Source organism: Prorops nasuta, unplaced genomic scaffold, assembly GCF_024137725.1.
Source record: "Prorops nasuta isolate Cenicafe-Biocafe unplaced genomic scaffold, Cenicafe_Pnas_1.2 PNAS00017, whole genome shotgun sequence".
NCBI lineage: Eukaryota > Metazoa > Arthropoda > Insecta > Hymenoptera > Bethylidae > Prorops > Prorops nasuta.
Window position 1 is genome coordinate 5,321,185 of NW_027116814.1, and position 25,013 is coordinate 5,346,197.

At 42.3% G+C, this 25,013-nt stretch overlaps 2 protein-coding genes across 2 annotated transcripts; one reads left to right on the top strand and one right to left on the bottom strand.

The window, feature by feature from the left end:
* Window positions 1-2,485: 2,485 nt before the first annotated feature.
* Window positions 2,486-8,040, top strand: LOC136779459 (protein masquerade-like). The gene is made up of 11 exons (XM_066737082.1): window positions 2,486-2,889; window positions 4,122-4,480; window positions 4,552-4,582; window positions 4,672-5,099; window positions 5,169-5,354; window positions 5,449-5,575; window positions 5,668-5,847; window positions 5,928-6,186; window positions 6,263-6,540; window positions 6,623-6,777; window positions 6,863-8,040. The coding sequence occupies exons 1-11, from the start codon at window positions 2,796-2,798 to the stop codon at window positions 7,028-7,030; spliced, it is 2,265 nt and encodes a 754-aa protein (XP_066593179.1). The 5' UTR covers window positions 2,486-2,795; the 3' UTR covers window positions 7,031-8,040.
* Window positions 8,041-8,850: 810 nt separating this feature from the next.
* On the bottom strand, window positions 8,851-19,311 carry LOC136779559 (zinc finger protein 423 homolog). Its single transcript, XM_066737192.1, has 8 exons — window positions 19,134-19,311; window positions 15,995-16,227; window positions 15,082-15,224; window positions 12,468-12,961; window positions 11,094-12,346; window positions 9,930-11,015; window positions 9,632-9,853; window positions 8,851-9,554 (listed from the first exon to the last, which is right to left on the bottom strand). Exons 1-8 carry the CDS (start codon window positions 19,228-19,230, stop codon window positions 9,225-9,227), a joined length of 3,858 nt encoding a protein of 1,285 aa, XP_066593289.1. The 5' UTR covers window positions 19,231-19,311; the 3' UTR covers window positions 8,851-9,224.
* Window positions 19,312-25,013: the final 5,702 nt, after the last annotated feature.

The following is a 25,013-nucleotide window of genomic DNA, read 5'->3' on the forward strand; positions in this document are numbered from 1 at the left end:
TAAATAGTGCATTAATAGAGAAACAAGACCGATAGACGGAAAAAAGAATCCTTTGCACAATAATCATTGCAAGGTATATTGAATTGCATATATGTAGAGGATATGTTGATATATCTACACACACACATACATACACAGACACGCGCGCGCATAATGAAAACACTAATACACATTTATAATATTTTGCGAGATTTTCAGAAATGAGTTGCGACCAAAAGTTTATTAGGCTTTGGTTCCGATTCGACGCACATAGAACGAACAAACTTAGCACGACACAATTTTATTGGGCTTTCGTTGTAAAAATGAGTGCAGCTTGATTTGTTTTGTTTGCTGAAGTTAAGTGTACAATTGGGTTCAAATTAAGGTGTGATTGTGACTCTGATCATTCATCCATGTAATGGTATGAATAGAAAGAAGGATAAATAGCGAACTTTGAGAATTGATTGTAATTAAACTTTTGGCCGTCGCTGTAAGAGGATTAGAAATAAAGCATAATGAGACTCACTGTACAATAAGAAATTGCAAATACGACTTCACTGTGATAGCCCATTGCACAAAATTGCCGAGCTCCTGATTCGCCGGCTCTTTTTGTTTATTTTTTTCTCGTATCATTTATCATCGAGCAAGAATATTTTTATAAACAATGCGACTTTCATAGTTCCACTTGATTTCTCACCAAGACTCTTTTCCACGAACGTGAAAATCCATCAAGTATCTATTGGTCGAGCCATATCTCCGCAGACAAATGGGGGCTTGAGACTTTCACGATCGTTCCAGTGTGTTGTATACTGGGTATAAAAGTTGCGCTCGATAATAGATTACATGGCAGAACCAACACCCAATGGATCACGTAAGTTCAATGAATTGGATCAATCGATCTAATTAGCAGCAGTATATGAAACAGAATGGGAGCATTGAATGAGTTAATAGACGTATCTGTTTTCATTGATTGTTTTGGTTGTGTCAATTGAAGCATCATCACGCAGTATATGGCATAAAAACGCCAGATATCGCGTTCCGCGTTATTATTATAAAAAAAAATAAGCACAGTATTTACCTCACTCCAGTTTTTTCTCACTTTGGCTTTGCATGTTTGGGTTGCCCTATTTTTTTCTTCTGTCGCCCACGTTGTTCGACAATCAGGTTCGAGTAAGCTAGAATTTAAACTCGTTAAGTACAGTTAACGTAATTAATAATTGGCGGTAATACATACTGATACTTACAGAATGCAAATTTGTAGCAGAAAACATATTGATTTATACCTAAATGCGATGGCTTAACAGAGGGGTAGATTTTTTGTGTACACGAATATACGAGAGGAGGTTAATTTAGATGAATTCTCGTATGGTCTAGAGTCGAGTGAATTATTGAACGATTGCTGTTTATCGATGTAAATCTAAGATCTGTAATTTATACGGTATATATGTACAAATATATTCAAAGATATGTAATTAATAATTAATTGCTAGGATTACCAGTGGCTTCTAACATCTCTCAGTCAGTCAGCATATCTATCTCATCCTCTTTCCTACTCTGTTACGAGCTACGAAGCAGCATTATGCATATTGGGGGGGGGGGGGGGGGGAAGATTGGTGATGAAATCCCGAATTACCTATAACCTCTGAGGGGTCTATTCAAGGTTACACACGAGCATAAACGAGCAGGTGGAAACCTCGGAGTTGCTCATCTTCTTTTTCTGAATTCCCCACCGTTCGTAAAACGGACCTCCTTCCCTCTTTTTCCTCTTTTGCCTTTTCCTTCGACCTTCTCTTCCTCTCTCCATCTCCTTCTCTCTTTTCCACCTTTCTCTATCAAAGCAGCTCCTTGTATACATTCACACACAATATCACAAACCGATACACACCTCGCAATGTCTGCGTGCACGACTAGCGGTACTTTACCCGTAAATGTACGCGATACCGTACGATATTTCCCTCGTGGAATTCATCGTTCGTACAAGAAAAAAGAGGAATTTGATTAGGTCGACAAATGGCGCCAAAACTCAGGCGTCGTGGAAATTCGCGGAGAGGGGTTATGAGGGAAAAAAAGGGGGTGGGGAAATATATATTAGGGAAGAATTTCGAAGAATATACAGAGCAAAGGCAGATTAGGTTTTTACCGAGAGGAGAGGACACGATATACCGAGATGTAAGTGCAATAACAACACTCCCCCTTTTCCCTCCTTTTTCCTGTAGGCAGTGCTGCCATCCGATGGGAATTTCGTTCCCCCACCATAACTCCCAAGTATTCACCAGCATCAGTGATGCCAGATCGCAGATCCTTAGACCCCCCACTCTAACCTCTGAATGCACGTAACTCTATGGGTCTAAGAGTCAGAGTGGGGGTCAGAGAGTTCGCAATCTTGCATCACTGACCAACATGGCGCCTAGCAGCATAATGACAGAACGCAACTCCCACCGGATAGCAACACTGAGACTTTAGGTCCCGCGGGCGAGTTCTCCTTTCGAAGCTGGTGTCTCGAGGAGGGGGTCGACGACTCATCCGCACACTCTGACCCACAAGTGGATCTTTCTCGGTCCCCCAGCCCAGTCAGTCAGTCAGTCAGTCAGTCAGTTAAGCACGCAGGCGATGCGGGTCCGCATGCTGTCGTCGGGGTTGCCGATTAGCCGGTGAAGAAAAGTTGAAAAACACGTGTGTCGATCCCCCGTCGAAAGGGGACCGTAAGGTGAATCGAGTTCTCAGCTGTTTTCCTTGGAAAACCAAGCAGCACAAGTCGAACCTTCGATCTACGCCAGTTTTCGCGCTCGCGCGGACAGAGGGAGTTCAAGTTCAAGATGATCCTCAGACCTGGGGGCATCGTCCTCCTCGTACTCGCTGCAACCGCTACCGCTCAGGACGACGACTCCCTCGCTGGAAGTTTTTTATCAGGTATATATAGATATAGCCATGAGAGAATAAAAGCGATCGTCGGTTGCACGAGACTGATGTTTTTGTGTAATGGAACAAAATAGACTGTAGCTACGCAGAGGAGTGATATTTCCCGGAAGAAGAGTATAGAGTCTGCCCCATTGGCCATTTGCGTGTCGCTGTAGAGGAAGACGAGGTTTCGAGAAATAGAAATTGGCGTACGCACACGTATGCGCCGCACGCTTTTATAGGTAGAATCTGGAAGGATGCGACTGTCCCACTTAGAAGCTGTAACGCTATGCGGATGACGCTCGCTCGATCCGTTCACGCAGTAAGAAGGCCGATTGCTGACTTTAAAAACTACACATGCATCGTTATATATATATATATATATATATATATATATATGTATATTATAGTACTGTTACTAAAAGATGCGCAGCTTTCAGTTGTTCGAACTACGCAATTACAGAAAATAAAAGTTAATTAATAAAAATTCCTTAATTACACGGTTTTAATTTACTTTTCTCCCATCGTTATAATTAAAGTTCGCATAGTGTTCCGGTAAAGAGGTACGAACGCGCGTGTTGTGTGCGACCAGGATTACACTAGACCCGGCACGTGTGATACCAAAATGGCTTGCGCGGGCACTCCACACAGTGGTTTATTAAGTACCGTTATATTTATTCGGGACGTTATATCTGCCAAAGTGAAACCGGCCGGCCTGGGAAAATCTCGTGCAAAATACTCGAAGGATCGATCGCGAAATTACTTCCCTTTTACTTTGTCTCCAATTGCAAAGTTAAAAAAAAACATAAAACGCAGAATGGGGAGATTTTTGAGTAGGTTCCACCGTTAGAAAAGAAGTCGAGAAAGAAAATAAAACGGTCCTTTGAAGATTCCCATTGACTGAGTCGACCGTGACTCCCCCCTCCACCAAACGGGGCCCGGATAATCCGCCTATGTCCCTCCCGTCGCGTCGTCGTAAATTTAGTCTTACCGTAACTGTATATCAGGTGCAGGCGCCTGAACAGAGAAATTCCTGCATACGTAATCCTTAGCCGGGACGCGCAAGGTGGTCAAGGATGACTGAACTTGATCGTGACAGTCAGGAGCAACGACCTGCTCTCACGTAGTTTCCTTTTCTCTCTTTCCCTCTATCCATCTCTCGAAACTCAAAGCAAGATAGATCTAAACCTACAAAACCTGACTATGTGGCCTATACGACGTTCTAAACAAATTGAACTTTTCAGGTTTATTAGACTCATTGACAAACACAGCCAACAGCGCCGACTGTCCCGGAGTATGCGTGCACGCTCTGGCAACCCTGATTTGCTACGAGGTTCTCGAGGACGTGCAATGTCCCACAGCGAGTATGAGGTGCTGCGTGGAGGCACCGATAAACAGCACGACGACCTTCCAAGTTCCGGAAAATTCCTCCTTACCGACCATTTCGCCAACGCTAAAAACCACCGTACAAGACTCCACAACGAGCGCCGCTACAACCACTACCACTGCAGCCACCACCACTACTACTACCACTACCACTACTGCCGTCAGTACAATTGCAGCTTCTTCGAGTCCCACAGCCACTACCGTTCAGCCAATCACGGTACGTCCAATAAATACAATTATTTTTTTATATTCATAGAGTTAAAAATGTTTTTATTTATGTTAACATAGGATAATCAAAAGGAAGCTGATAAAACATCTGGTAAGATCACTTTTTGAGAATTTTGAAGGGATTTATCATTTTTATCAAAGGAGTTTGTCGTTGACAACTGAATTTAATTTTCTATATAGAAAAGACATGCAGTGGGATTTGCATGGCCGAGAGGATCGCTGATTACTGCGACGCGGTTTTGGCTATAGATGGGCTTTGCAAGCCGAAGTACAAGTGTTGTGTGTCGAGGGACGCGTTTGGAGACAAACCGCCGCCAGAGCTGCAAGTGATCGACCGAACGAACTCGAGTAGATTCGAGGAAAAAACAACACCGTCTACTAAACAAGCTACAACCACGCAGAAGCCCTCGACCTTGACTTCGACCTCAACCACGACAACTCTCACGAGCACAAGTAGCACGTCCCAGAGGCCAAAACCTGTGCTGAGGAAGACTTGCAAGGGCGAGTGCACTTATGGACTGTTCGCTCTTTTCTGTGACAATATCGACATCGAGGCGGATTGTCCTGGCGATGGGACCTGTTGTATCACTGAACCTCCTGTTAAAATCGTTAGTTTCTATTTTTTATACAAATATGTTGTATCTTCCCCTTTTCTTATGATTGCTTGAACACTGCAGGATACAACGACGACCTTGAGACCAGCAACGACGAAACCACAGCAAAAGCTACCATCGTGTCCTGGCTTCTGTATGCTACCTATAATGATAGCCTTTTGTAAACAACCTCAACATGTCATTATTCCAAAGACCTCGACTTGCCAAGCTGGAGTTCTCTGCTGTGACAACACCAGAAGTCCTCCACAGGTTTCTATATTTTCTACATTTTTTATCTATATTTATCTAGCTCCACCTCAGTTGTAAGATAACCGTTAGGAATGAATTTCTGTTGTTTCTTCAGACTCCAAGGCCACGCCCAAGGCCACAACCAAAACCTGCCACGACCACTACAGTTTCCCTGCCACCTGATCCCAGGCCAGATTGTCCTGGATCTTGTATCGTTTCATATTTGTCGTTTACCTGCTTCAGTGAGTCTGCCTGATTCGTTGTCTTATCCATTTAAATTCCTTTCTTCTACTAAGACTCTATTCTAAATTTGATTCTTTTTTATGAACTGCAGGAAATGCAGAGCTGACGAATCTCTTCAAGTGCAAGAAATCCGGTCACCAATGCTGTGCGCCTAAATCTCTCATCAGAGAATTCAGCGGTGCGAGTACCAACGAGACTCCTGTGTTCTCCAACAGAAACGACACCGTTCACGTCACTCCTCTACCATATACTACTCCTTTAACTACGTTGTGTAGGATTAATTTTCTTTAATTCTTATTTTTTTCATTTAAAGTATTCTTATGTGGAAAATTCTCGTCTGGTTTTGAACAGATGAAACAACCACCACGATATCCACAACTACAAGGAGTCCCGTGTACAGTAAATACGTGTGTGGAGTTAAGGGAACTTCCCGTGGTCCTATTCAAGCCCGTACTGCAGAAAGGGGGGCTAGAGTGGTCGGTGGGGAAGATGCGGATGCCAACGAGTGGTGCTGGCAGGTTGGCCTAATCAACTCGTTAAATCAATATTTTTGTGGAGGAGCGCTGATAGGCACACAATGGGTACTCACAGCTGCTCATTGCGTCACAAAGTACGTTCTGTTTATTGCTGAAAAGCATAAAGATGTAATTCCAACCGAAAAAGTAATTATAAATATTTCTCTTCAGCATTGTGAGATCAGGGGACGCTATTTACGTGAGGGTAGGTGACCATGACCTGACAAGGAAATACGGAAACCCTGGAGCTCAAACATTGAGGGTCGCCACAACGTATATTCACCATAATCATAACAGCCAAACGTTGGACAACGATATAGCGCTGCTTAAGCTTCATGGACAGGCGGAGCTCAAGGATGGCGTTTGTTTGGTTTGTCTACCGGCACGTGGAGTCAGTCATACGGCTGGCAAAAGGTGCACCGTAACTGGCTATGGATATATGGGAGAAGGTACTACCTTATTTTTCTGTCAAAGGCTCCTTGTGTTCGTTATATCTAAATTGTTATTTTATGCTTCTGTATTTAATTTCAGCTGGTCCCATACCTTTAAGAGTGAGAGAGGCTGAAATCCCGATCGTCAGTGATGCGGAGTGCATAAGAAAAGTGAATGCGGTTACGGAGAAAATATTTATCTTGCCTGCGAGTAGCTTCTGCGCAGGTGGAGAACAGGGAAATGACGCATGCCAGGTAAAAAATCCTAGCATGACATTGATTAGTCTTGGTTATTGTAATTGACAGCTCACTGATTATATTTATAATTTTTAATATTCAGGGAGATGGAGGTGGTCCACTGGTCTGTCAGGACGACGGATTTTATGAACTCGCAGGGCTTGTTTCCTGGGGCTTCGGTTGTGGGAGACTGGACGTTCCTGGTGTGTACGTCAAAGTGTCCGCCTTCATCGGATGGATCAACCAAATAATATCTGTTAACAATCTTTAGCTTTCACGTACTCAGGATGTATGAAATGCGAGAGAAAAGTCGAGGAAAATTTTTTTGGGAAAAAAGTTGAATGCGCACCGAAGTGTAAGCGCTAGGGACCATAGCCATTATATATATAGCTACAGGGATAAAAGAAAAATCTATTTTTGTCGTGAAGAATCAAAAGATAATGTATCCCTGATTCTCTTCTTGCCTCTGGAATTGAGGGAGAGAGAGAGAGAGAAAGAGAGAAAGCGCTGATTTTATAGTGTAAAAAATTGTTGAAGAAATTGTCAAATAATTAGGAAAGTCGAGCAAGACCTCAAAGTGTTTTGTAGATTGCGTAGGCGAGTATATTTACTGCTCAATCTATTTTTTATATCGCTGATGGTGTTTTCTAAGTAGCCAATTAATTTGATTAAGTAACTTTTAGATATGTTTTTCATTTATTTATTTATGCGTCATTGAAACAGGAGCAGATCTCATAAAAAATCAATAGTTCGATCGTGAGGAACAACATTTTTCATCGAATATTTAAAAAGAAATGAAAAGGATTAGCACCTTTACGATTAATGAAAAGTGTTTTCACCCTTATGAAATTTGCTCCTCTTTTAACATACACCTGTATTTTCTTGGTCTTTCAAGATTTACTCAAAGACTGCGGCGTGTTGAGAAAGGAAAAAAATGACATATTCGTGCTTTGTATATTGTTGCATCATTCTCATTTTATTTTTCTTCAATAGAAATACTATTTCGGAGACACGGCTGTCAATATTACCAAGCGAGAATTTAAATGTGAACATCCAAGATTATTGTTAAGATAGCGTCTTTGTAGTATAAGATAAATTATTAATCGTATTGACAGAGCTCTCTCAAGAAATTTCAGTTTCACAAATCTCTCTTTTCAATAAGCAAATACCTTGATTCCGAAACTGATCGTTTCTACTTGAAAGAAGTCTCGTTTAGATTACTATTTAGAAGTATTTTAGAAGTTCGACCAAAATATATAATAATTATTAATATTACAAAATCACGAACAAATGTATAAATTTGTTACAAAAAATTTGATACAAAATAAATATTTTCTAAGTAATATATTAACGTTTCAAAACATGCTTTTCCTTTACTCACCAGTTTTTAGATCCTACAGCAAAGAGTTCTACTGTCAATTGATAGGGATATTTCAATCATTGGTTATTGCAGATATACGAATTTTAAGTGATTATTGATGCTCTATTAATTAAAATACAGCATTTGACCTAAAAGGATTTTATCCAGAAACATGTCTATATTCAGTGGAACTGATTAATAAATATTAAATGTATATTGTTGATACTGAACTTTTATAGGTTGCCTGGCTACAACTTTGAAGTTTAGTATTATTTTCAACGTCGGCGTCATCTCATTCTGAGAGCCAGAACGAAACATTATAATGGTTGAAATTTGATTTACAAAAGTATTTTTCACTTTTCATAAAAGGAAGAAAAACATAAGACTTGATAAGAGTTGTTTCTGTGCAATAATCACACTGTTAATTTAATTTATTAATGATTAATTATTAATACAACTTTAAATTGCATTTTTGATTGTTTTAAAAAAACAGTAGAAGCTTAAAGCTTAGCTTACGCATTCGATTTATTTACAATTTTCTTTTTTGATAAGAATATATTTTACAAATTCATGATAAAAACTAATTATATGTAGCTAAATTGGAGAGACAGCAAACCATTTATTCCATTTGAACCACACATATACGTTGATAATAAAATATTTAATCATAAACAAATGTAACATAACGAAAGAAGAATAAAACTCAATTATTATATTTCTTTCACGTTAATTATAGCAACAGTAATACCTATATATATATAATAATTAAAATATAATTTGTAAGTTAAATGTTATTTTTAATAACATACGTAATAAATACTCGCAATAGTTAAATGACAAATAACAATCAAGCAAGCACCTACAACAAACATGTTTTGAAATAACGTAATACTACAAATAAATTGAACATATAATTAAACCATAAATATAAATAAAACTTAGATCATAAATCTTGAGATAATTAATTTTAGTCGATAATATGTAAACGAATAGCTGTTTGCTTAATAGGCACTAGTCAAATTTAATTTTCCGCAAAACCATCTTAATCTAAGAACCATTTGTCACATAATCTACAGAAAATTTTGCTTTACGTAAGGATAAAAAATCACGATTCGGTTTTATCAGAGCTTTCTTCATCAATCTCGGTTTTAAGTGGTGTCTCTTCTGTACGTTTTTCATTATTCTCCTCTTCAACGTGAACGTCCACGTTAACTTCTTCATCCTCGTCTTCTTTTTTTATCGTAATATCCGACTCGTCCTTGCCTTCTTTAAAATTTCTTCTCTCTTCACGAATCATCCTCTCGAGCTTGCTATCCGTTACTCGATGAAACGTTATCACATGGTGGTCTAATTCCGCCCGGAAGAAGAACTTCAAAGTACATTTAGAACAATCGTAAGGACGAGCACCTAGACCATGTTCTTGCAGCATGTGGTTCTGCAAAGAAATCAACGTGTTGTTGCAGGATGGATAGAACAAATTTTCTAATAAATATTAAATTCCATGTATTTTACCTGAAGGCCAATAGGAGCTGTGAATAAAGATTGGCAAATGTAACAGCTCAAAGCCGTGCATCCTGCAAAAGTATGCTCTATCAAATGACTCTGAAGTTGAAGCGGGCTTTCTGCCTCGAAAAGACACAAGTGGCAGCGCAAAGATCCGATCATCCCTTTTCCAGGAACCAAATGTGCTTCTCTCACATGCTGCCGAATTTTAGATTCGCTTGGGAAAGATAACTAAAAATAAAGCACAGTGTCAAACCCACAAATATCAATGAACAAACACAAATACTATAATTTTATTTTATTTTACCTGGCACTGTATACAAGTGTATGCATCAGTCCCATTCCTCTTAGTATTCTCATCGTACTCAGTCGCTTGCTTTTCAGCCTCTGACAAATCCTCATATTTAACCGAAAAATCCTCATTTCCCTTATCATTAGAATCTTTTTCCGGATCTTCGATCTTGTAGCTTGGATCTTCATAGGTTTCGGTATTCGAGTCCCAGTGTGAAATATCTTTATCAGGGATCCAGGAGCGATCAGTTTTATAGGCTCTAAGATGATCGTATGGTAAGCCAAGGATGGGATGACCTTGGGAATGGCGAACGTAACACGGTTTGCACACTCTGAGGGGATGGCCACTCGCATTAGCATGGCTCGAGGGTACATTGACGTAATCTTCCGAGGAAAGATCCCTCATGCAAAGGCAACAACTGCAACTCTGCGACTTTGGGTTAGGGCTCGGGCTGGAGCTAGAGTTTTGGTTTCTGGTGGAAGGTCGCAGGTGGTGTTTGGCGTGCAACCGACACTCCAATTCGCTTGTGAGAGTTTGTCTGCAAACTACGCAAGCTGCGGGAAGTTGTGGGAAGGAACTGTCCAGTCTTTGCTGAGAATCCACGTTCTCCAAACTGTGCCTCTGCACGTGCTCCAGAAAAGTGGCTTCGCTGGGTAAATTCCCACGACAAACGACGCAAGTGTCGCTCAGCTGAATCTTGCAATGTTTTTGGAGCTTGTGCTCGGCTAGGAGTCCACCCGATGGACAGACCTCGTCGCAAATGTTGCACTTGTGTCGTCCACCAGGCTCGTTGGAAGCGTGTTGCATTTTTGTATGAGATTCTAGCTCGCTGCGAGATCTACAAACCTCTCCGCAGTATGCACAGCTCATACTGAGGCTGGATAAGCTAGATTTATTTGGAGCTTTGGACATTGGATGAACGAGTTTCTTGTGAGCCTGTAGCTCAGCTTCGTTGGCGAACTCACCATGATCGCACAGCTCGCATTGCTGCCCTGAACCATAATTAAATCTCTTGTTATTGTTATCCCTGTGATTTAGAGAATTGTTATTGCTGGAGGCTGGCGAACGACCTCTCTTCAGCGACTGAGATTTTATCTGCGACTGAAAGCATAGATATTTGTGTAGTAGTGAAAGATAAATGCGAAAAGTGATCTTGAGAATAAATAGAAACATTGGTACCTCTTCTTGTGATCTGACAGGTCTGTGGATTCTACCATTTTCTCTTGGATTGTTTCTCAGACCGATTCTGTGTTCTCCAGTTTGATGCACCTGTGTGATGTGTCTGTCCAGCAAAAATTCCACAGCGAATCCTTCTCTACAAATAGGACAACGATATAAACTAATGGAGTGACTGGGTAAGTGAAGCTGAAGCTCCAGCTCGGAACCACAGCAAATTCCACAGAAGACGCATCTTGGACCGGAAGTGGTAGGAACGCCCGGCGTGGATGCTGGACTCCTACCAACTGGACTCGCACTCATCATAGAAGCTGGAGCATGGACTGCCCTCACGTGGCTAGCAATTTCAGCTTCGCTTCTGAACGTAGTCCTACCTTCCGCAGGAGCATTTCCTGACAGATTTTCATTATTAGAATTCGGACAGCCGTTGCATTTGAACACCCTGCACTCCTGACTATGTTTAACAGCAAAGTGAACCTGAATGGCTACTTTGGAATCAAAAGTGTCTCTGCAGAGGGCACATCTGTAAAGGTGATGAGCATGGCTGTCCAATAAATGTCTCTGGAGGAGATCAGGGTGTGGATACAAACGCTTGCAGGCGCCACAAACGTATTCCTTGGTGGTTTGTCCTAAATAATGTTTGGTCAAGTGTGCTAGCATGTCTTCTCGATCCTGGAACATAGCTTCGCACTTGGGACAAGGATACCTAGCTACTTCGTTCCTATAATCAGCTTGCAAATGACGTGCCAGATGTTCTCGAAAAGACTCAAAGTCTTTCAAGGCAGCTCCACATTGACCACAGAGCAATGCGGAGGAGGAATAACCCGCATTTATCTCCGAGCCTGAAGATCTAGGATGAAGACTCTGTGATTCGTTGAAAACAGGATTCGTCGAGTTTGGTACCAGTGATATTGCTGAATCCTGTTGACTGGATTTGTCAGATCTTGACCTTCGAATAGAGGAGTCCTTGGACTCGTTATCATTGGTTTCTCTGGACTCTGATGGTGAGACCATTCGATTATCGCAATGCTGGAGAACGTAGTGTTCGGCATAGGCTGCTGACGAGGAGCATGGTATTCCACACAAAGGACACATCATCAGTGTCGAGGCAAATCCTGTGGGATCAGTCCTATGAATGGAGAGCAAGTGATCCTTCAAACTGCTCAACGTTGAAAATTTCATCGTGCATTGGCTACAGGATAACGAACCATCGTATCGATCTCCCTCATCCTGGGAGCTTTTCTTCTGATCTTTAGCTGCAAAAAATAAATCCACGTTAATTCATCGCACTTGAAAGTTAAAAATTAAATTACTCAACGTCCACCCTAATATTCTCCTCGAGATTCAACCAACCTATACGAGTTCACCAATACTCACAATAAAGTTTCTTCTCCTGACAATCCTGAGCCTCCTGCCTATCCGAGATTTTCCCACAAGCAAGGCTGGCCTGTGACAGAGCTTCTCCACTCAGAATTGTCTGGTGCATCGTTTGCACGTGCAATTGCAGCTGTTGCATGCAACTAAAAGAGTCCCTCGTGCAATACATGCAGGCCAATTTCAAAGGAGAGCACAGTATTGGTCCAGCAGGTCTACTGGTATGAGGAGATTTCGTAGTGACCTTGGGATTTAGCCCTAAACTGAGGTTCAAGCTGGGAGATGGCGAGCTCACGACTGGAGGCGATGACGTGCTGTGCGAAGAGGCGCTTCTCCTGCCATAATCCTGCTCCTGCATTGCCTTCCCCGATGATGATTTCTTGTGCGACTGCATGTGTGACGTCAGCGCTGCTGCTGTATTGTATCCACGAGAGCAAGCTGTGCACTGGTATGGCTTCTGAGTGTCGTGTGTCTTCATGTGAATTTTGAGGTGGTCGCTGAAAATTATAAATCGAGTTAGAAATTTCCACTGATTGATATTATAATCTTTCTCTCCTTGTGTACGTATGTATAATAAATAAGTATGATGCGATCAATCGCGAAAGATAATTTAGTAAATATTCTTTTTTCTATTTTCGAAGTTCGTGCACACATTAACATTTCATACAGCATTATTTGCGAGTCTGGAAAGAAATCAATTTGGAGCGGTCAGCCACTGTCAGAATTAGTCGCATTAGGACAGAATTGATATGATCCGTGAAACGAAATTTCGCGCCTATTATACCAAGCACTGACTGTCAGCTCGTTCCGAAGCTTTTTTACCCCGAATGCACAGTTGGTTAATATAAGCCCGGATGTTTCTTATAACGGCGCGAATCATTATAAAAGAAACGTGTGCTCTGTGATGATAAGAGAGTGAGCTTTATTCCATATTTATCGCGTTTCACGTGTCAGTGCATATTCGCTTCTGGATTATTGGAAAAAGTATCATAGTTGTGTTTAAACATTTAAATATTCGCCAATGCTCTCTTTATTTTAAGCACAGGTTTCTATCAATTCGTGCACCGGGAAGCAGGAAAAGTCGCGATAATTTTGTACAAATTAAAACGAGACTGAAGGATTATTTTAAAAATCAAGGAAAATTGTATAATCGAGATATTCTAATAAATTATAAAATATAGTAACGTCGTGATATTTTTCAATGGAAAATTCAAATATGTCTGGAGAGGACGTTGAAAGGAAACAATAGTAGCAATATGTGCGAGTGTGCACACATGTGTGAGAGAGAAATAGTAGGTGGACATTGGCGGATCTCGCGGCGACGATGAATAATTCATCGACCGGAAAATCGGATTCGCATAAGGCCAGGTCACCGATGTCACTCTTGCACTTTGCACCCTGAATTATTCCTAAAGTCCTGCCACAAGAGTTCGCCTCCTCGAGTCTCCGCTTCACGATTATCGACCGATTATGTCACCGCTTCCAATTACCGATTTCATTTCCCTATTCTCGCCAACAAACTCATTCAAAAGGTTTCATTGTTTACTGATATTTTAACGCTAAATTACTTTTTTTATCGTCGTACGTTCCATGACATTTTAATCAATCAGTCTTTCGCTTTTATACAATTTACCAAAATTTCCACATGCTCGTTCCTGATTCTATTAACAATCTCACTCGAGCGAACGTTGTTTCACATGTACGTATATACAAGGTTTCGTTTTTCAAAAGTATTTTTACATAATAGTGGCATTACGTGTTGGGTGGCTCAAAAAGAAACTGAATTTTTCGTCGTTGAGCGAAGGAAGAGCTCGAAGGAAACTTTTGCCCCTTTGTTTGCTCACCCAGGCTGGTTGTCGTGACCGAATAGAGACGTGGACTCGAAAAGATTCTCGGATCGCATTAACGCCTTAGCGGAGATCTAGTAGGAAGCTGTCACGACTCTAAGAATCATCAATTACCATTCAAGGAAATTTGTCATTGTACTTTGAAATCTATCGGGCACTTTCCTCTTTTACCAAAAAACTTTTTACAATTTTTATATAAAATTTCTCATTAAAGCAATTATCTGTTACTACGAAAACTTAAAATTATATTTTCATTTTTTCATCGAGAGAGAAAGAGAGAGAGAGAGAGATAGATATATTCTTTGAAAAGTCAAAGTCATGAACGCGACTGGTTTAGTAGCCGAAGAACGCAACGAGCCACTTGACTAATGTTCTACCTGTTGTCCCGTAACACCAATGCGCCTACCTGTCCAGTTTTACAAGTGTAGTGCGTGCGCCTGTGCGTGTGCCCGTGCGTGAAACATACACCCTCCACTCCCCACTTAGCATTTCAATACGACTCAATCCATGCGTGAGAAAACTCCCACTGCAGGCGTCATTTAAAAAATACAAAAGAAATGGGCAAAGCTATCAACAACCAGAAACTTAAACCCCTCTTTCTCAACCGTTCTCTTAAAATTCTAACAAAATTACGCAATTTACAAGAAATTAATTGCTCAGCGTTAATATAAAAAATAAAATAACAGACTTATAACTATACACAATTGACTTAAAAGTCTTTCTTCCGATCAGTCTTCCATTCTCAAACGAGATACTCAAATTGAAAGTACCTCCTGGAGAAGGCAGCCTCGCAATGCGAACATCGGTATCTCCTGTCTCCAGTATGAAGTTTCACGTGACGATCCCTGCTACGTTTGTGCTTGAACAACCTCGCGCACCAGCTGCATCTGTAGGGCATTTGGTCCCCGTGGCTCTGAAAAATTCAATTGAATGAAAAAAGAGATAAGGGAAATTTGTCTCGCGTCAAATTTTCTATACGCTTATCAACAGGGTAGTCTCGTATAAATGGCGAATAAATCAGATGTGAGATGGAGCTTCGAGATACATTCGAGTCGCAGAGAGAGAGAGAGAGAGAGAGGGGGGCAATTATGACGTGGATCCGGATAGTCTTCTCAAAGAAGCCGACAAGAGTACGTGGTTATTTCATATCGGGTCACTCTTGTCCTAGATCGTGATAATCTCGATGGGTGCACCGCCATCTTAGACAGAAGAATTACATTAATCTCCTTATCTCTATATCGCTACTCCAAACTTTTCTCAATTTCCAAAATTCTTGAATTCAACATTTTACACATATATAATCCTCGCAGAAATGCTTGATTTCGCGAGACCACATAATTGGTGAGAAACTAAGCTCAGAAAAAAGGCTTGCACCTGGACGACGAGAAAACCCTGACCGGTACAACCTGTTACACTAGAAGCAGAGGTACAGATCGTGACCCGGAGATGACCTCCGAACGCACGTACGCACGCACGCACGCACGCACGCGGAAGGACGACCAATGCAAAACGGACGGATTTGACCCACCACGCGTAACTCGTATTATATACATATACACGAATCTCGTTTAACTTCTTCTCACACCTCGTGCAAAACTCGTCCGCGTATTTTTATTTGTTCGTGCAACTTGAAACGATTATATATACTGTTCGGTTAGCGAATAAATAATTAGGCATATATACCTGCTCGTGTTTCTTCAGGTAGCTGAGTCTTGGGAAGGTCCGCTCGCAGAATTGGCAGGGATAGGGAGCCGTGGGGTTGTTTGCGAGATCCGTGTCAGCTTCCGGTTCCGACGGGAAGCTCGCGGACGTAGGCGTCGCGCAACTCGACGGCGTTTCGACGCCTCCGGTGCGACGCGAAGACGTCCGCGCGCCATCCTCGCTGTGCCAGGAGGAACTTCCGGTCCCCAGAACCTCTGCAAAAAACCGGAAGTTATCTTATTCAAACGGTCCTTCCCACTTCCGCTGCGATCTTTATTTTTTGTCGGTTTTGTTGTTACAATTATTCCTTCCTAAACTGTTTATAATTATTATATATAGGACTTGGTATCCTTCACGAATCCATAGAAGTTCTTTCTGTACCATAGAAGACTTCCGGTTTCTCAAAACCACTCGAAAAACCGGAAGTAAACCGATTCGGAGCACTTTTCTCTCAAATTTCCAGTTTCTTATCAGTGTGATCACGATTACTGCTCCATCCTACAGCATTTCTAAATACCACACAGTCCTATACATATACAAATAAGCGTTATTAATCCAAAGAAGGTTTTCGCAAAAACATTTATATACGTTTCGAATTGGGAAAGCTTGGAATAATTTCGTGTGTCCTCGGTGGTTCGCGCGAGCCGCTCGACGCGGTCAGAAATCAAATTGGATCTCGTTTGCTCGCTCGGGTTAATGGTACGAGTTTCACCGTGTCGCTCGTTACGAAAACAATATCGCGTCGCAACGGGGCAAGGTGAGCACTTCCAGGCAAGGCGCGGTGCTCTCGTTACTCCTCGAAGCCTCCTTCTTCACGAAGAACTGGTATTACAACGCTCAAGACACTCGTTCAACCAGTTCCACCCGAAAATTCTTCCGCGAAACGCTCTCGAGGCTTTTCGAATCTCGTCGAATTTCCTGCGAGCGCATCGCTGTTTCGTTAACTCGATGATTACCACGAAAGAGGGGAGGGGAGGATCTATAATAGAGTCACGCAAATCCTGCGAGGAAATTAATTCTTTTGTCGCAGAGGGGGGCTGGGGTCGAGCCAGACAAATTAATTTTAGGAGAAGACAAGAAGAATTGAAGCACAAGTCACTCGTGATGCTGTTGCTGGTAATTGGCGATGATTGCTTTGCACGAGTTTATCGTAAAGTGTGGCGCCTGGTGGTTGGGGAGTCGTGGGCGTAGGATGCGTACAATTCGAGGGTATCCGGGGTTGGGTGCGGTGAGTGTGTGCTGCTTTCAAACGAAATTGTCTGCATGCGGGGAAGTCGACTGGAGGAAGTTGACCAAATCAAATTATGTATACTGTATATATATATATATATATATATATATTATGAGAGAGAGAGAGAGAGGCTGACACGCGAGATTCCGCAAAATCTGACAAAGCGACTGGTGGGTGTCGCGGTCGTCGAAGCAAATGAGGAAACGGCCAACTAGCCGAGTCATTTCCACCGTTTATACATTGCGTCATTTTTGGTTGCTCCAATCCAATCAGCGCCTCCCCCAGTTTTTCGACTCACCGGAAACCCCGGCTACTTATCGCCTTCTCGACTCCCCCATTTTTCACTCATTCCCTCTTGAATGCAACAATTAATCCACCCATCTTTCTTTTACTCCTCGTCACGAAACGTCTTAAGGACGAGGATCTTCGAGGTTTGTATCAATTTTTATGTGTATATATATATCACTTTTTTGCAAAGTTGCTTTCAATTTCGAGCAATCGTAAATCCTCGATTTTCCATAGTTTTTCCTCTCGCCGGAAACTGTAGATGCAGCCTTTTTTTTATTCTTCGTCAACGATTTATAAGGATCTGTAGGATCTTCGAGACTTGTATCAATTGTGATACAGCACGTTTACGGATCTTGCGATTTTCGAGCTGTTATAATTTCTTCCAGCCAATCCTCGACTCTTCCAGTTTTTCGACACACCGGAAACCTTGGTTACTCATCGCTTCTCCTCAACTCTCCCCCATTTTTCACTGATTCCTCCTTAGCAACGCAGTTATTAATCCAAGTACTCTACCCTTACGCTCCAACACGAATGATTTTCAAGGATAAATGACCTTCTTCCTTTATATATATATATATATATATATCAATTATGACAAAGCACCTTTAAGAATCCATCGAGCGTCGAGCAACCAATTTATTCGATCCAATTTGCCGATAGTCCAGTTTTTCGACTCATCTGATTGACTCTGCCACTTATCCTCAGTTTTTCACTCATTTACCCCACGACCAGCTCCACGATCCCCTTAACACCAAAATTACCATTTCTTCATCAAAAAATCCTTTTAAAACGTAAACACCCTGGTATGAAACATTCCTACTTTTTAATCTTCAACAATTTTCAACAGAGTCTACGATACGCTACATGGGCGAAATAGCGAATTGTTTCGTTCCTCCTCAGGTTACAAATATAAACGATGCGGGCTTCTGGATCGGAATGCCAATCAGGTGTCTCGTCTTTACATTGTGCAACTACTACGAGGCGAACGCATGCGAGGAACTCGGCTCTGACTCATTTTCCTAGAGCTTAGCAGCGAATGACTAAGCTGCCAGGGGTGCAAAGTGGACCAGCCTGTACAGTGTGTCTTATCTAATTTGTCAACCGAAGAAAAGATGCAATCGATTCTCGATGGAACGATGGAAAAAAGCTGTGAGATAAAATTCTCATATTCCTCTGAGATATCCCGTTAATTACATACACGTATAACGAGCCCTCCTACAGGATATATCATCACGGTAGGAGCGGGTGATTTAATTCGGCGACTCAGCAGGGCCAATCGGAGGATGTGTCATGAACGCGAAAATAGGCGCACTTAACCGATGCCAGTCAGTCAGCTGTCACCTCGGGCGTCTCTCGGCTATTTATAATAGCATTCGACACTCTTATTAATAGGGACCATTTAACGCCTTCGTTAATCTCCAACGTATACGTATATATAATGATTTATAAACATTCGATGTTTGCTTATAATAATACAGTCTTAGCTTATCTCGACACTGAGTGTAAATATATATATATATATTATAAAAGCGATGATGGATATATATAGCAACTTTGAAAAACCATGATCCAAAACTTTGATAACTGATAAAAAAGTCGAACCTTTGGTCTTCCTGGCTTCCTCGTGGGAGGGCTCCTTGTGCGCCTGGATCTTCCCAATCAACAATTCCAGCCTGGAACTGTTGCCCTTGAACAACATCCTGGATCTCGATCTCGCACTAATTAGCAAGAGTTACGTTCACAGTCCATCGATCGCAACGAGAGAAAGCGACGAGTTTCGAAAAACGCACTGTTTTGATCCACGAGTTTTCCTCCGAAGAAAAGCACCGCGAGGTGGAGAACGAGGCAGCGTTCTCCAGTGGATTTTGGGTGAATTTTCAGAAGACACTGTGTGCGGGGACCAGTGGTGGATTTTTGTTAGGATGGGAGAGTTCAAAGGTCGAGTTTGAGCGAGGTTGGGTGTTCTCCAGTGTCTGGTGAATTTTGTGTGTGTGTGTGTGAGAGAGAGAGAGATGGAAATGGTTTCGTTGGGCTCGGGGGCCCGATGGTGACTAGTGACTGTTATGGCTCGACGGTGCTCCTCTGACGGGTCCTCTCGGCTTCTCGGGAGCTCCGGACTTGGGTTCGGGCGCCGGGAGAAGGGACTCCCGAGGCCAGGGAGTCCCCTGGGGAGCCGGCAACCGCATTGGACGGTAGGCGGGCAAGCGCACCGAGTACACCCACCTTTTCCATCACGACCATACCTATTCCTCACCTCGCCTCACCCCTCACCTTTGCCTCAACCTCCTTCGAAAATACCATCTTCTGTATATGTGTGTACAGACCCTCCGAATCACACTCATTCACCCATGCATCCACTGTACGTTCATTCAGTACACTCTCTCTCTCTCTCTCTATATATATATATATAAATTGTTTTTTCTGAACCAGCAAATCAATTTTTTAATAATTGTCAAAATAAATTGGACGGGAAAAGAATTTTATCGATTCTATTTTCAACAAAGGAATCCATTGGAATTTTTAGGAAATTTTGGTAACAAATAAACTGTTCTATATAGAGAATGCAGAGAGATTTTTCTACGATTCGTGAAAGTGATCTCGTGATCGAGCTGGCTCCGATTAACAATGGATCTCGAGTGATCTTGACAGTGTCTCGCTTTCCGATTCGCGGATTTTCTGCGGCTCGTCGCGTTCCTACAAACCGAGGCTAATTTTACAAAAGCTTTTTATCGGCGCGTTGAACCGCGACCGAATCCCGTTAATCCGTCGAGTATCGATAATTCGTCGAGCCCGATTTAAATAGCTCTCTTGAAATTAGTACCGGTAACAATTTTTTCCCCTCATACTTGCCTTTTCGAATCGATAGGTCGAAACACCCGAAAATAAAGCGTCTGAATGAGAAAACTCTGTGCGGTAAAGGCGTTTATATAAAAATTATGGGATCGGAAAAATTAGATAACGATATTTCCCTCGTAAAATTGCTTTTGCGAGTCGATAAGTCGAAATACCCGAAAATAAAGCGTCTGAATGAGAAAACTCTGTGCGGTAACGCGTCTATACAAAAATAATGAGAACGGAAAAATTAAAGATCGCGTGCATTGGTAAAACGGTGGAAATGAGTAGAGAGCAAGATCCACGGACATTAACTATTGGAGAGGTTTTCAAAAGACGAGAATAAATCGTGGAAAATGTTACTTTCCGGTCTGTCTGGAGCGAATATCGATCGACTTTGAATATTTTTCTAAAATAATAAAATATATTATATATATATATATATATATATATATATAGATTGGCGTGGTGGGGACAATTGGTCGACTCTGGTGAGACTTTTAGTTGCACCAGGGTGCAGTACGAGTATAAAAATCTTGCAGAGTTAAAGTCTATTGGAATCAGGGTAAAATCGGACCCCCGGCAAGTCTGTGAAATCGCGTGGAATGGATTCTCACACGGGTCCCCTGGGCCCCTGAGGGCGCCCTGTAGGATATCCTCCAGCGGGCCACCCATAGCGATAATTATTTATCTCACAGCCACCGTTCTACCTATTTTCATCCCTCCAACCAATCTCTCTGCAAAACATTCCCCACCGCGTCGATTAATTGGAGCAGTTCCACCCTGAAGACTGGCAATACTGCAGTTTTAAACTAATTACTTTGTAAAGAAAATAATTCATAATTACTGTACTATACATAAATAATTAAACAGAAAAATAAAAATCAATTTCTTGATTTGAGAGAGAAAATATTCATTTTCAAGGTTTTGGAATGAATCTTTTCCCTGATTCGTATTCATAATCATATAAAAGAAATTACAGCAGAAGAAAATTGTGTAAAATACGCGGGAAGTGGATTTTTCGGGGACAAAATAGAGGATAGCGCAAATTTACTACGGAGATTCGGGGAACGATCGTGACTCGAGTGAAAGCAGAGAAGAGTCGGATTGTGGGAGTCTCCGTGTGTGAGGCGCATGTGCGTCTGGCGATCGACTCCGCCTACGCCACTTTCCAAACGCACGTGCTTGCTCATCCTGGCGCCCGAACAGCACCAACTCTGCGGACGGTTGGGAAAAATTCACCAGGAGGAGTTTATCGAGGCAAAAATAACAATTGCAACATTGTAGCAAGGGGAAAAACAAAGTTTAGCCTTATCATAGGGAAAGGGTCAATAATTTGGGAGGAAGGATAACGTTATTGGTATCCTGGAGGGAATCGGTTCTTGGGTATCGAGAGACGAGCGCGATTTGCGGTCAAAGAGGTCTGTGAGAACATTTCCCGTGGTACTCGACGTGTCTCGAACTAAATTTATTAGATTGAAACGCTCCCACGCCTCACCCCTTCCAAGAAACACTCGTCAGTTATCACCTCGTTGCGAGTACTTCGGATGTACTCGAACTGGTCATTAATGACGTAATAATTTATATATAAGTGGAATAGAGAAATTCGCTGTGGACGTATGACGTGGATCGAGGAGGAGGGTAGTTTGGTTTGGTACTAGGGATGAGATGGAAAGAGAAAAATGTTGGGAATAAATTGGTGCAGGGGAAGCGAGTGGTTTCTGTCGGAGTTTGCAGTGGTGAAGGAGGAAAATCGAGCGTGACAGGCTGGCCGGTAAATTTGAAGCTGAATGGAGGAGGCTGAAGTTGGCTTCCGACCACGGTAAGGGTAGTTTAAGTTCTCGCGAGAGCAGGAAGCGTCCTGACCGGAAGTGGCTACCCTCTCAGACGGCCTGCACCCTTGCTGGATTTATCTTGACCTCCATCTCCAAGCAGCTAGACTTTTGTCTTGATAAGTCACAAAAGCCAACTCTTAGCCCTCGACCCAAAAACTATTTCCACCCCCTTTCTCCCTAATTAACATTCATCCCTTCCCTTTTGTTCTCGGCACAATGCCGAAGACTCCGTAAATCACTGATATTCCTCGTGATATACTTTTTGGACGTTCAATCGAAATTTTGGTGGATGTACGTTATCTCGATATTCCAGTGCACGATGCAGCTCGAGGTTCTCGTCGGGGACCGGTGGGCTTTGATATTTCGGGCCCCCAACGAACCAAGCCTCACCTGGCCTGACCTCTCTTCCTCTCTGCGGTGACGTCTTTTCCTGGCAAGACAAAAACCTCCACTCGTACACCAATCACGTAGCAAACCAAAGGTGCGGGCCAACAAAAAATGTGGTCTTCCATGAGATATATTTTGAAAAACACGTTTCGAGCCACTCGACTAAACATTGCTGATATTTCTTTAAATGAATGCATAAATGAGGAAAATTTTAGTTAGAGTAATTTGTATAATGTTTGGAATAAGAAGATTTTTGTGGACAGTCTACTTACACGTTTTCAAAAGTAAACATAGATAAAACAGGAGAAATGGCACAAATTCCTGCTTAGAAAACTTTCGTGTCTCTCCTTTATATACACACACGTGTTATATTTTTGTTTAATCAAGACATCAGTAATTCCAATTCATTTCTTGATAGAACTATAAGAAATTAGGGAATTTTCAGCGATCTGTCCCAGAAAATTGAAAGATCTTAGCAGGTGCCTCCAGTGTCCTTTAAAGTCACTGTGGTAACTCATTGAAAAACAGTGGATCGAATCAGCGAGCATTTTTTTCTTGCCTGACGAAATCATTTAGGCTTCTGTGACTTCATTCATCCGACACGCCTCTCCAAATCCCTCCAGTCATTGCACAAATACCTTCCGTTCGGTTCGGCCCACCTAAACGGACTCTAACCAAGTCATTCACACCGATTACAATTTAATTATCCATTCTCTCTTCCTGCCATTTCTAGACGTTTAATAGCTACCGATCGTTCGGTCATTTGGTCGCAGAAAACTTTGCTGAAAAATTTAGTATATAATTAACAAAAATAAAAGAAAAGAAAAAGACGAACTTACGATTGTGGCACGTGCCATTGGTTTGAGTTCGGTCGGTGGGCCGAGGGTCCTGCGTAGGATCATCTGCCTGCAGGAGCGTTTCGGTGCGCAACCAGTTAGGTGGAAAAAAAAAGAGAGAAAGAGCGAGAGACGGAGAGAAAAACGTGCACTTTGTCTGCGCACAACCGACGAGACACCTGCCGCCACTCGATTTTTCGACTCGCTGGACCAAAACATTCGCTGATACACCACGAATCACCTGTGCAACTTTGTCCATCCAGTTTCTTCCCCCCGAATTATTCCCAATCACTGATAATAATTACGTTCGATCGTACAGAATCCATTGAAATTTATTCGAGCCTATCCAGCAAAGCTGAGATGTTGATCCCGATTGGAAAAAATCCACAGGGACTTGAAGAATGATCCAGCAGGAACCAATCGGACGATTTAAAAAATTGAAAGTATAGCTTTTGCAGCATTTCGCATATTTCGCGACCGTGAAGACTTTCACTTGGAAAAAGCGAGGATCCTCGCGGTGCTCCGAGACTTTTCCTCAAGACACAGGAATGTTCGGTAAAATTATTATATAAAGAGAAGAAACAGTGGGGAGATGATAAAAATCTAACAAAATTACACCGGATCGTTTTCGAGTCTGGAAGTGAACGCGTGGCCGAGCTGCTACTTGTTGCTTCACGCGTGACAATGGAGTTCCTACGAAGCGTGAAAATTAAGGGAAAGATAAGTGGATGATAATTCAAGGTGAAACCAGAGTGCGAGAGAAGTAGATCGATTATAAGACACGGAGAAAGAGATAGGCCGAGTTTATCATAGAATTTTCACTATACAGGAAGAGTTATATCAATGACGGATGGAGTAGAATACACATAGAACGTCTCTCGCGTTCGTGGAATAGAAGCAGCCTTGGGTGCGTGACAACGCAACTTGTCCGAATCTCGGATCACGATCTCTCCAGGGAAATGGTGTGGTGAGATTAAGATTGTGGGGCTGCTGCGATTGGCGGAGAGTCGAGTGGAATCAAAGCGAAAGCCGAGGAGGGGGAGGGGGTGGCTTTTTAAGTGGAGGCATTCCATGAACGAGGGAAATTGGGGGAGGGGATGTGGAGTAATCGAGAGGGAGCAGATAAGGAGACTGAAATATAGTGGGGGTTGAAGATTGAGATGTCACGTGTGGAGCGTAGACAAATACGAGGAAGAATAGAAATGTACTATATATATATACATATATAAAAGGTACCAGAGAACATCCTCCAGTATTCCAAGCGTAATCATTAATCGCTCCCGAGGAATAAAAGCAGTAGAAAAACTCGTGGATCGTGGTAGGCCAACGTTAATAAATTAGCGAGAGTTGGCAAGTCCTGGGGGAGAGGCTGCAGCGGAAGGTGGGTGTTGGGAAGAACACAGAATCCAGTGTCACCCGACGGGGGTCCTAAGGATTTTATCGGGGAACCATGAGAATCGATAGTGGCCTCAGCACCCTGCTGGTTACAGGACACCATGCAGTGTGTCGCCAAGCGATCCAGCCTCGTTTATTATATTGGCGAACGCTGGGTCGCGCCTGGGGTCACGCTACATTAGTTCATCGAGTTCATG

Bases quoted from the DNA above. Each gene is read 5' to 3' on its own strand.
- LOC136779459 (XM_066737082.1), top strand. From the start codon at position 2,796: ATGATCCTCAGACCTGGGGGCATCGTCCTCCTCGTACTCGCTGCAACC. The intron at 4,583-4,671 runs GTAAGATCACTT...TTTTCTATATAG, and splicing joins GGAAGCTGATAAAACATCTG to AAAAGACATGCAGTGGGATT. The intron at 5,848-5,927 runs GTAGGATTAATT...GGTTTTGAACAG, and splicing joins TACTCCTTTAACTACGTTGT to ATGAAACAACCACCACGATA.
- LOC136779559 (XM_066737192.1), bottom strand. From the start codon at position 19,230: ATGTTGTTCAAGGGCAACAGTTCCAGGCTGGAATTGTTGATTGGGAAG. The intron at 15,225-15,994 runs GTATATATGCCT...TGAATTTTTCAG, and splicing joins ACCTGAAGAAACACGAGCAG to AGCCACGGGGACCAAATGCC. The intron at 11,016-11,093 runs GTACCAATGTTT...CTATGCTTTCAG, and splicing joins CTGTCAGATCACAAGAAGAG to TCGCAGATAAAATCTCAGTC.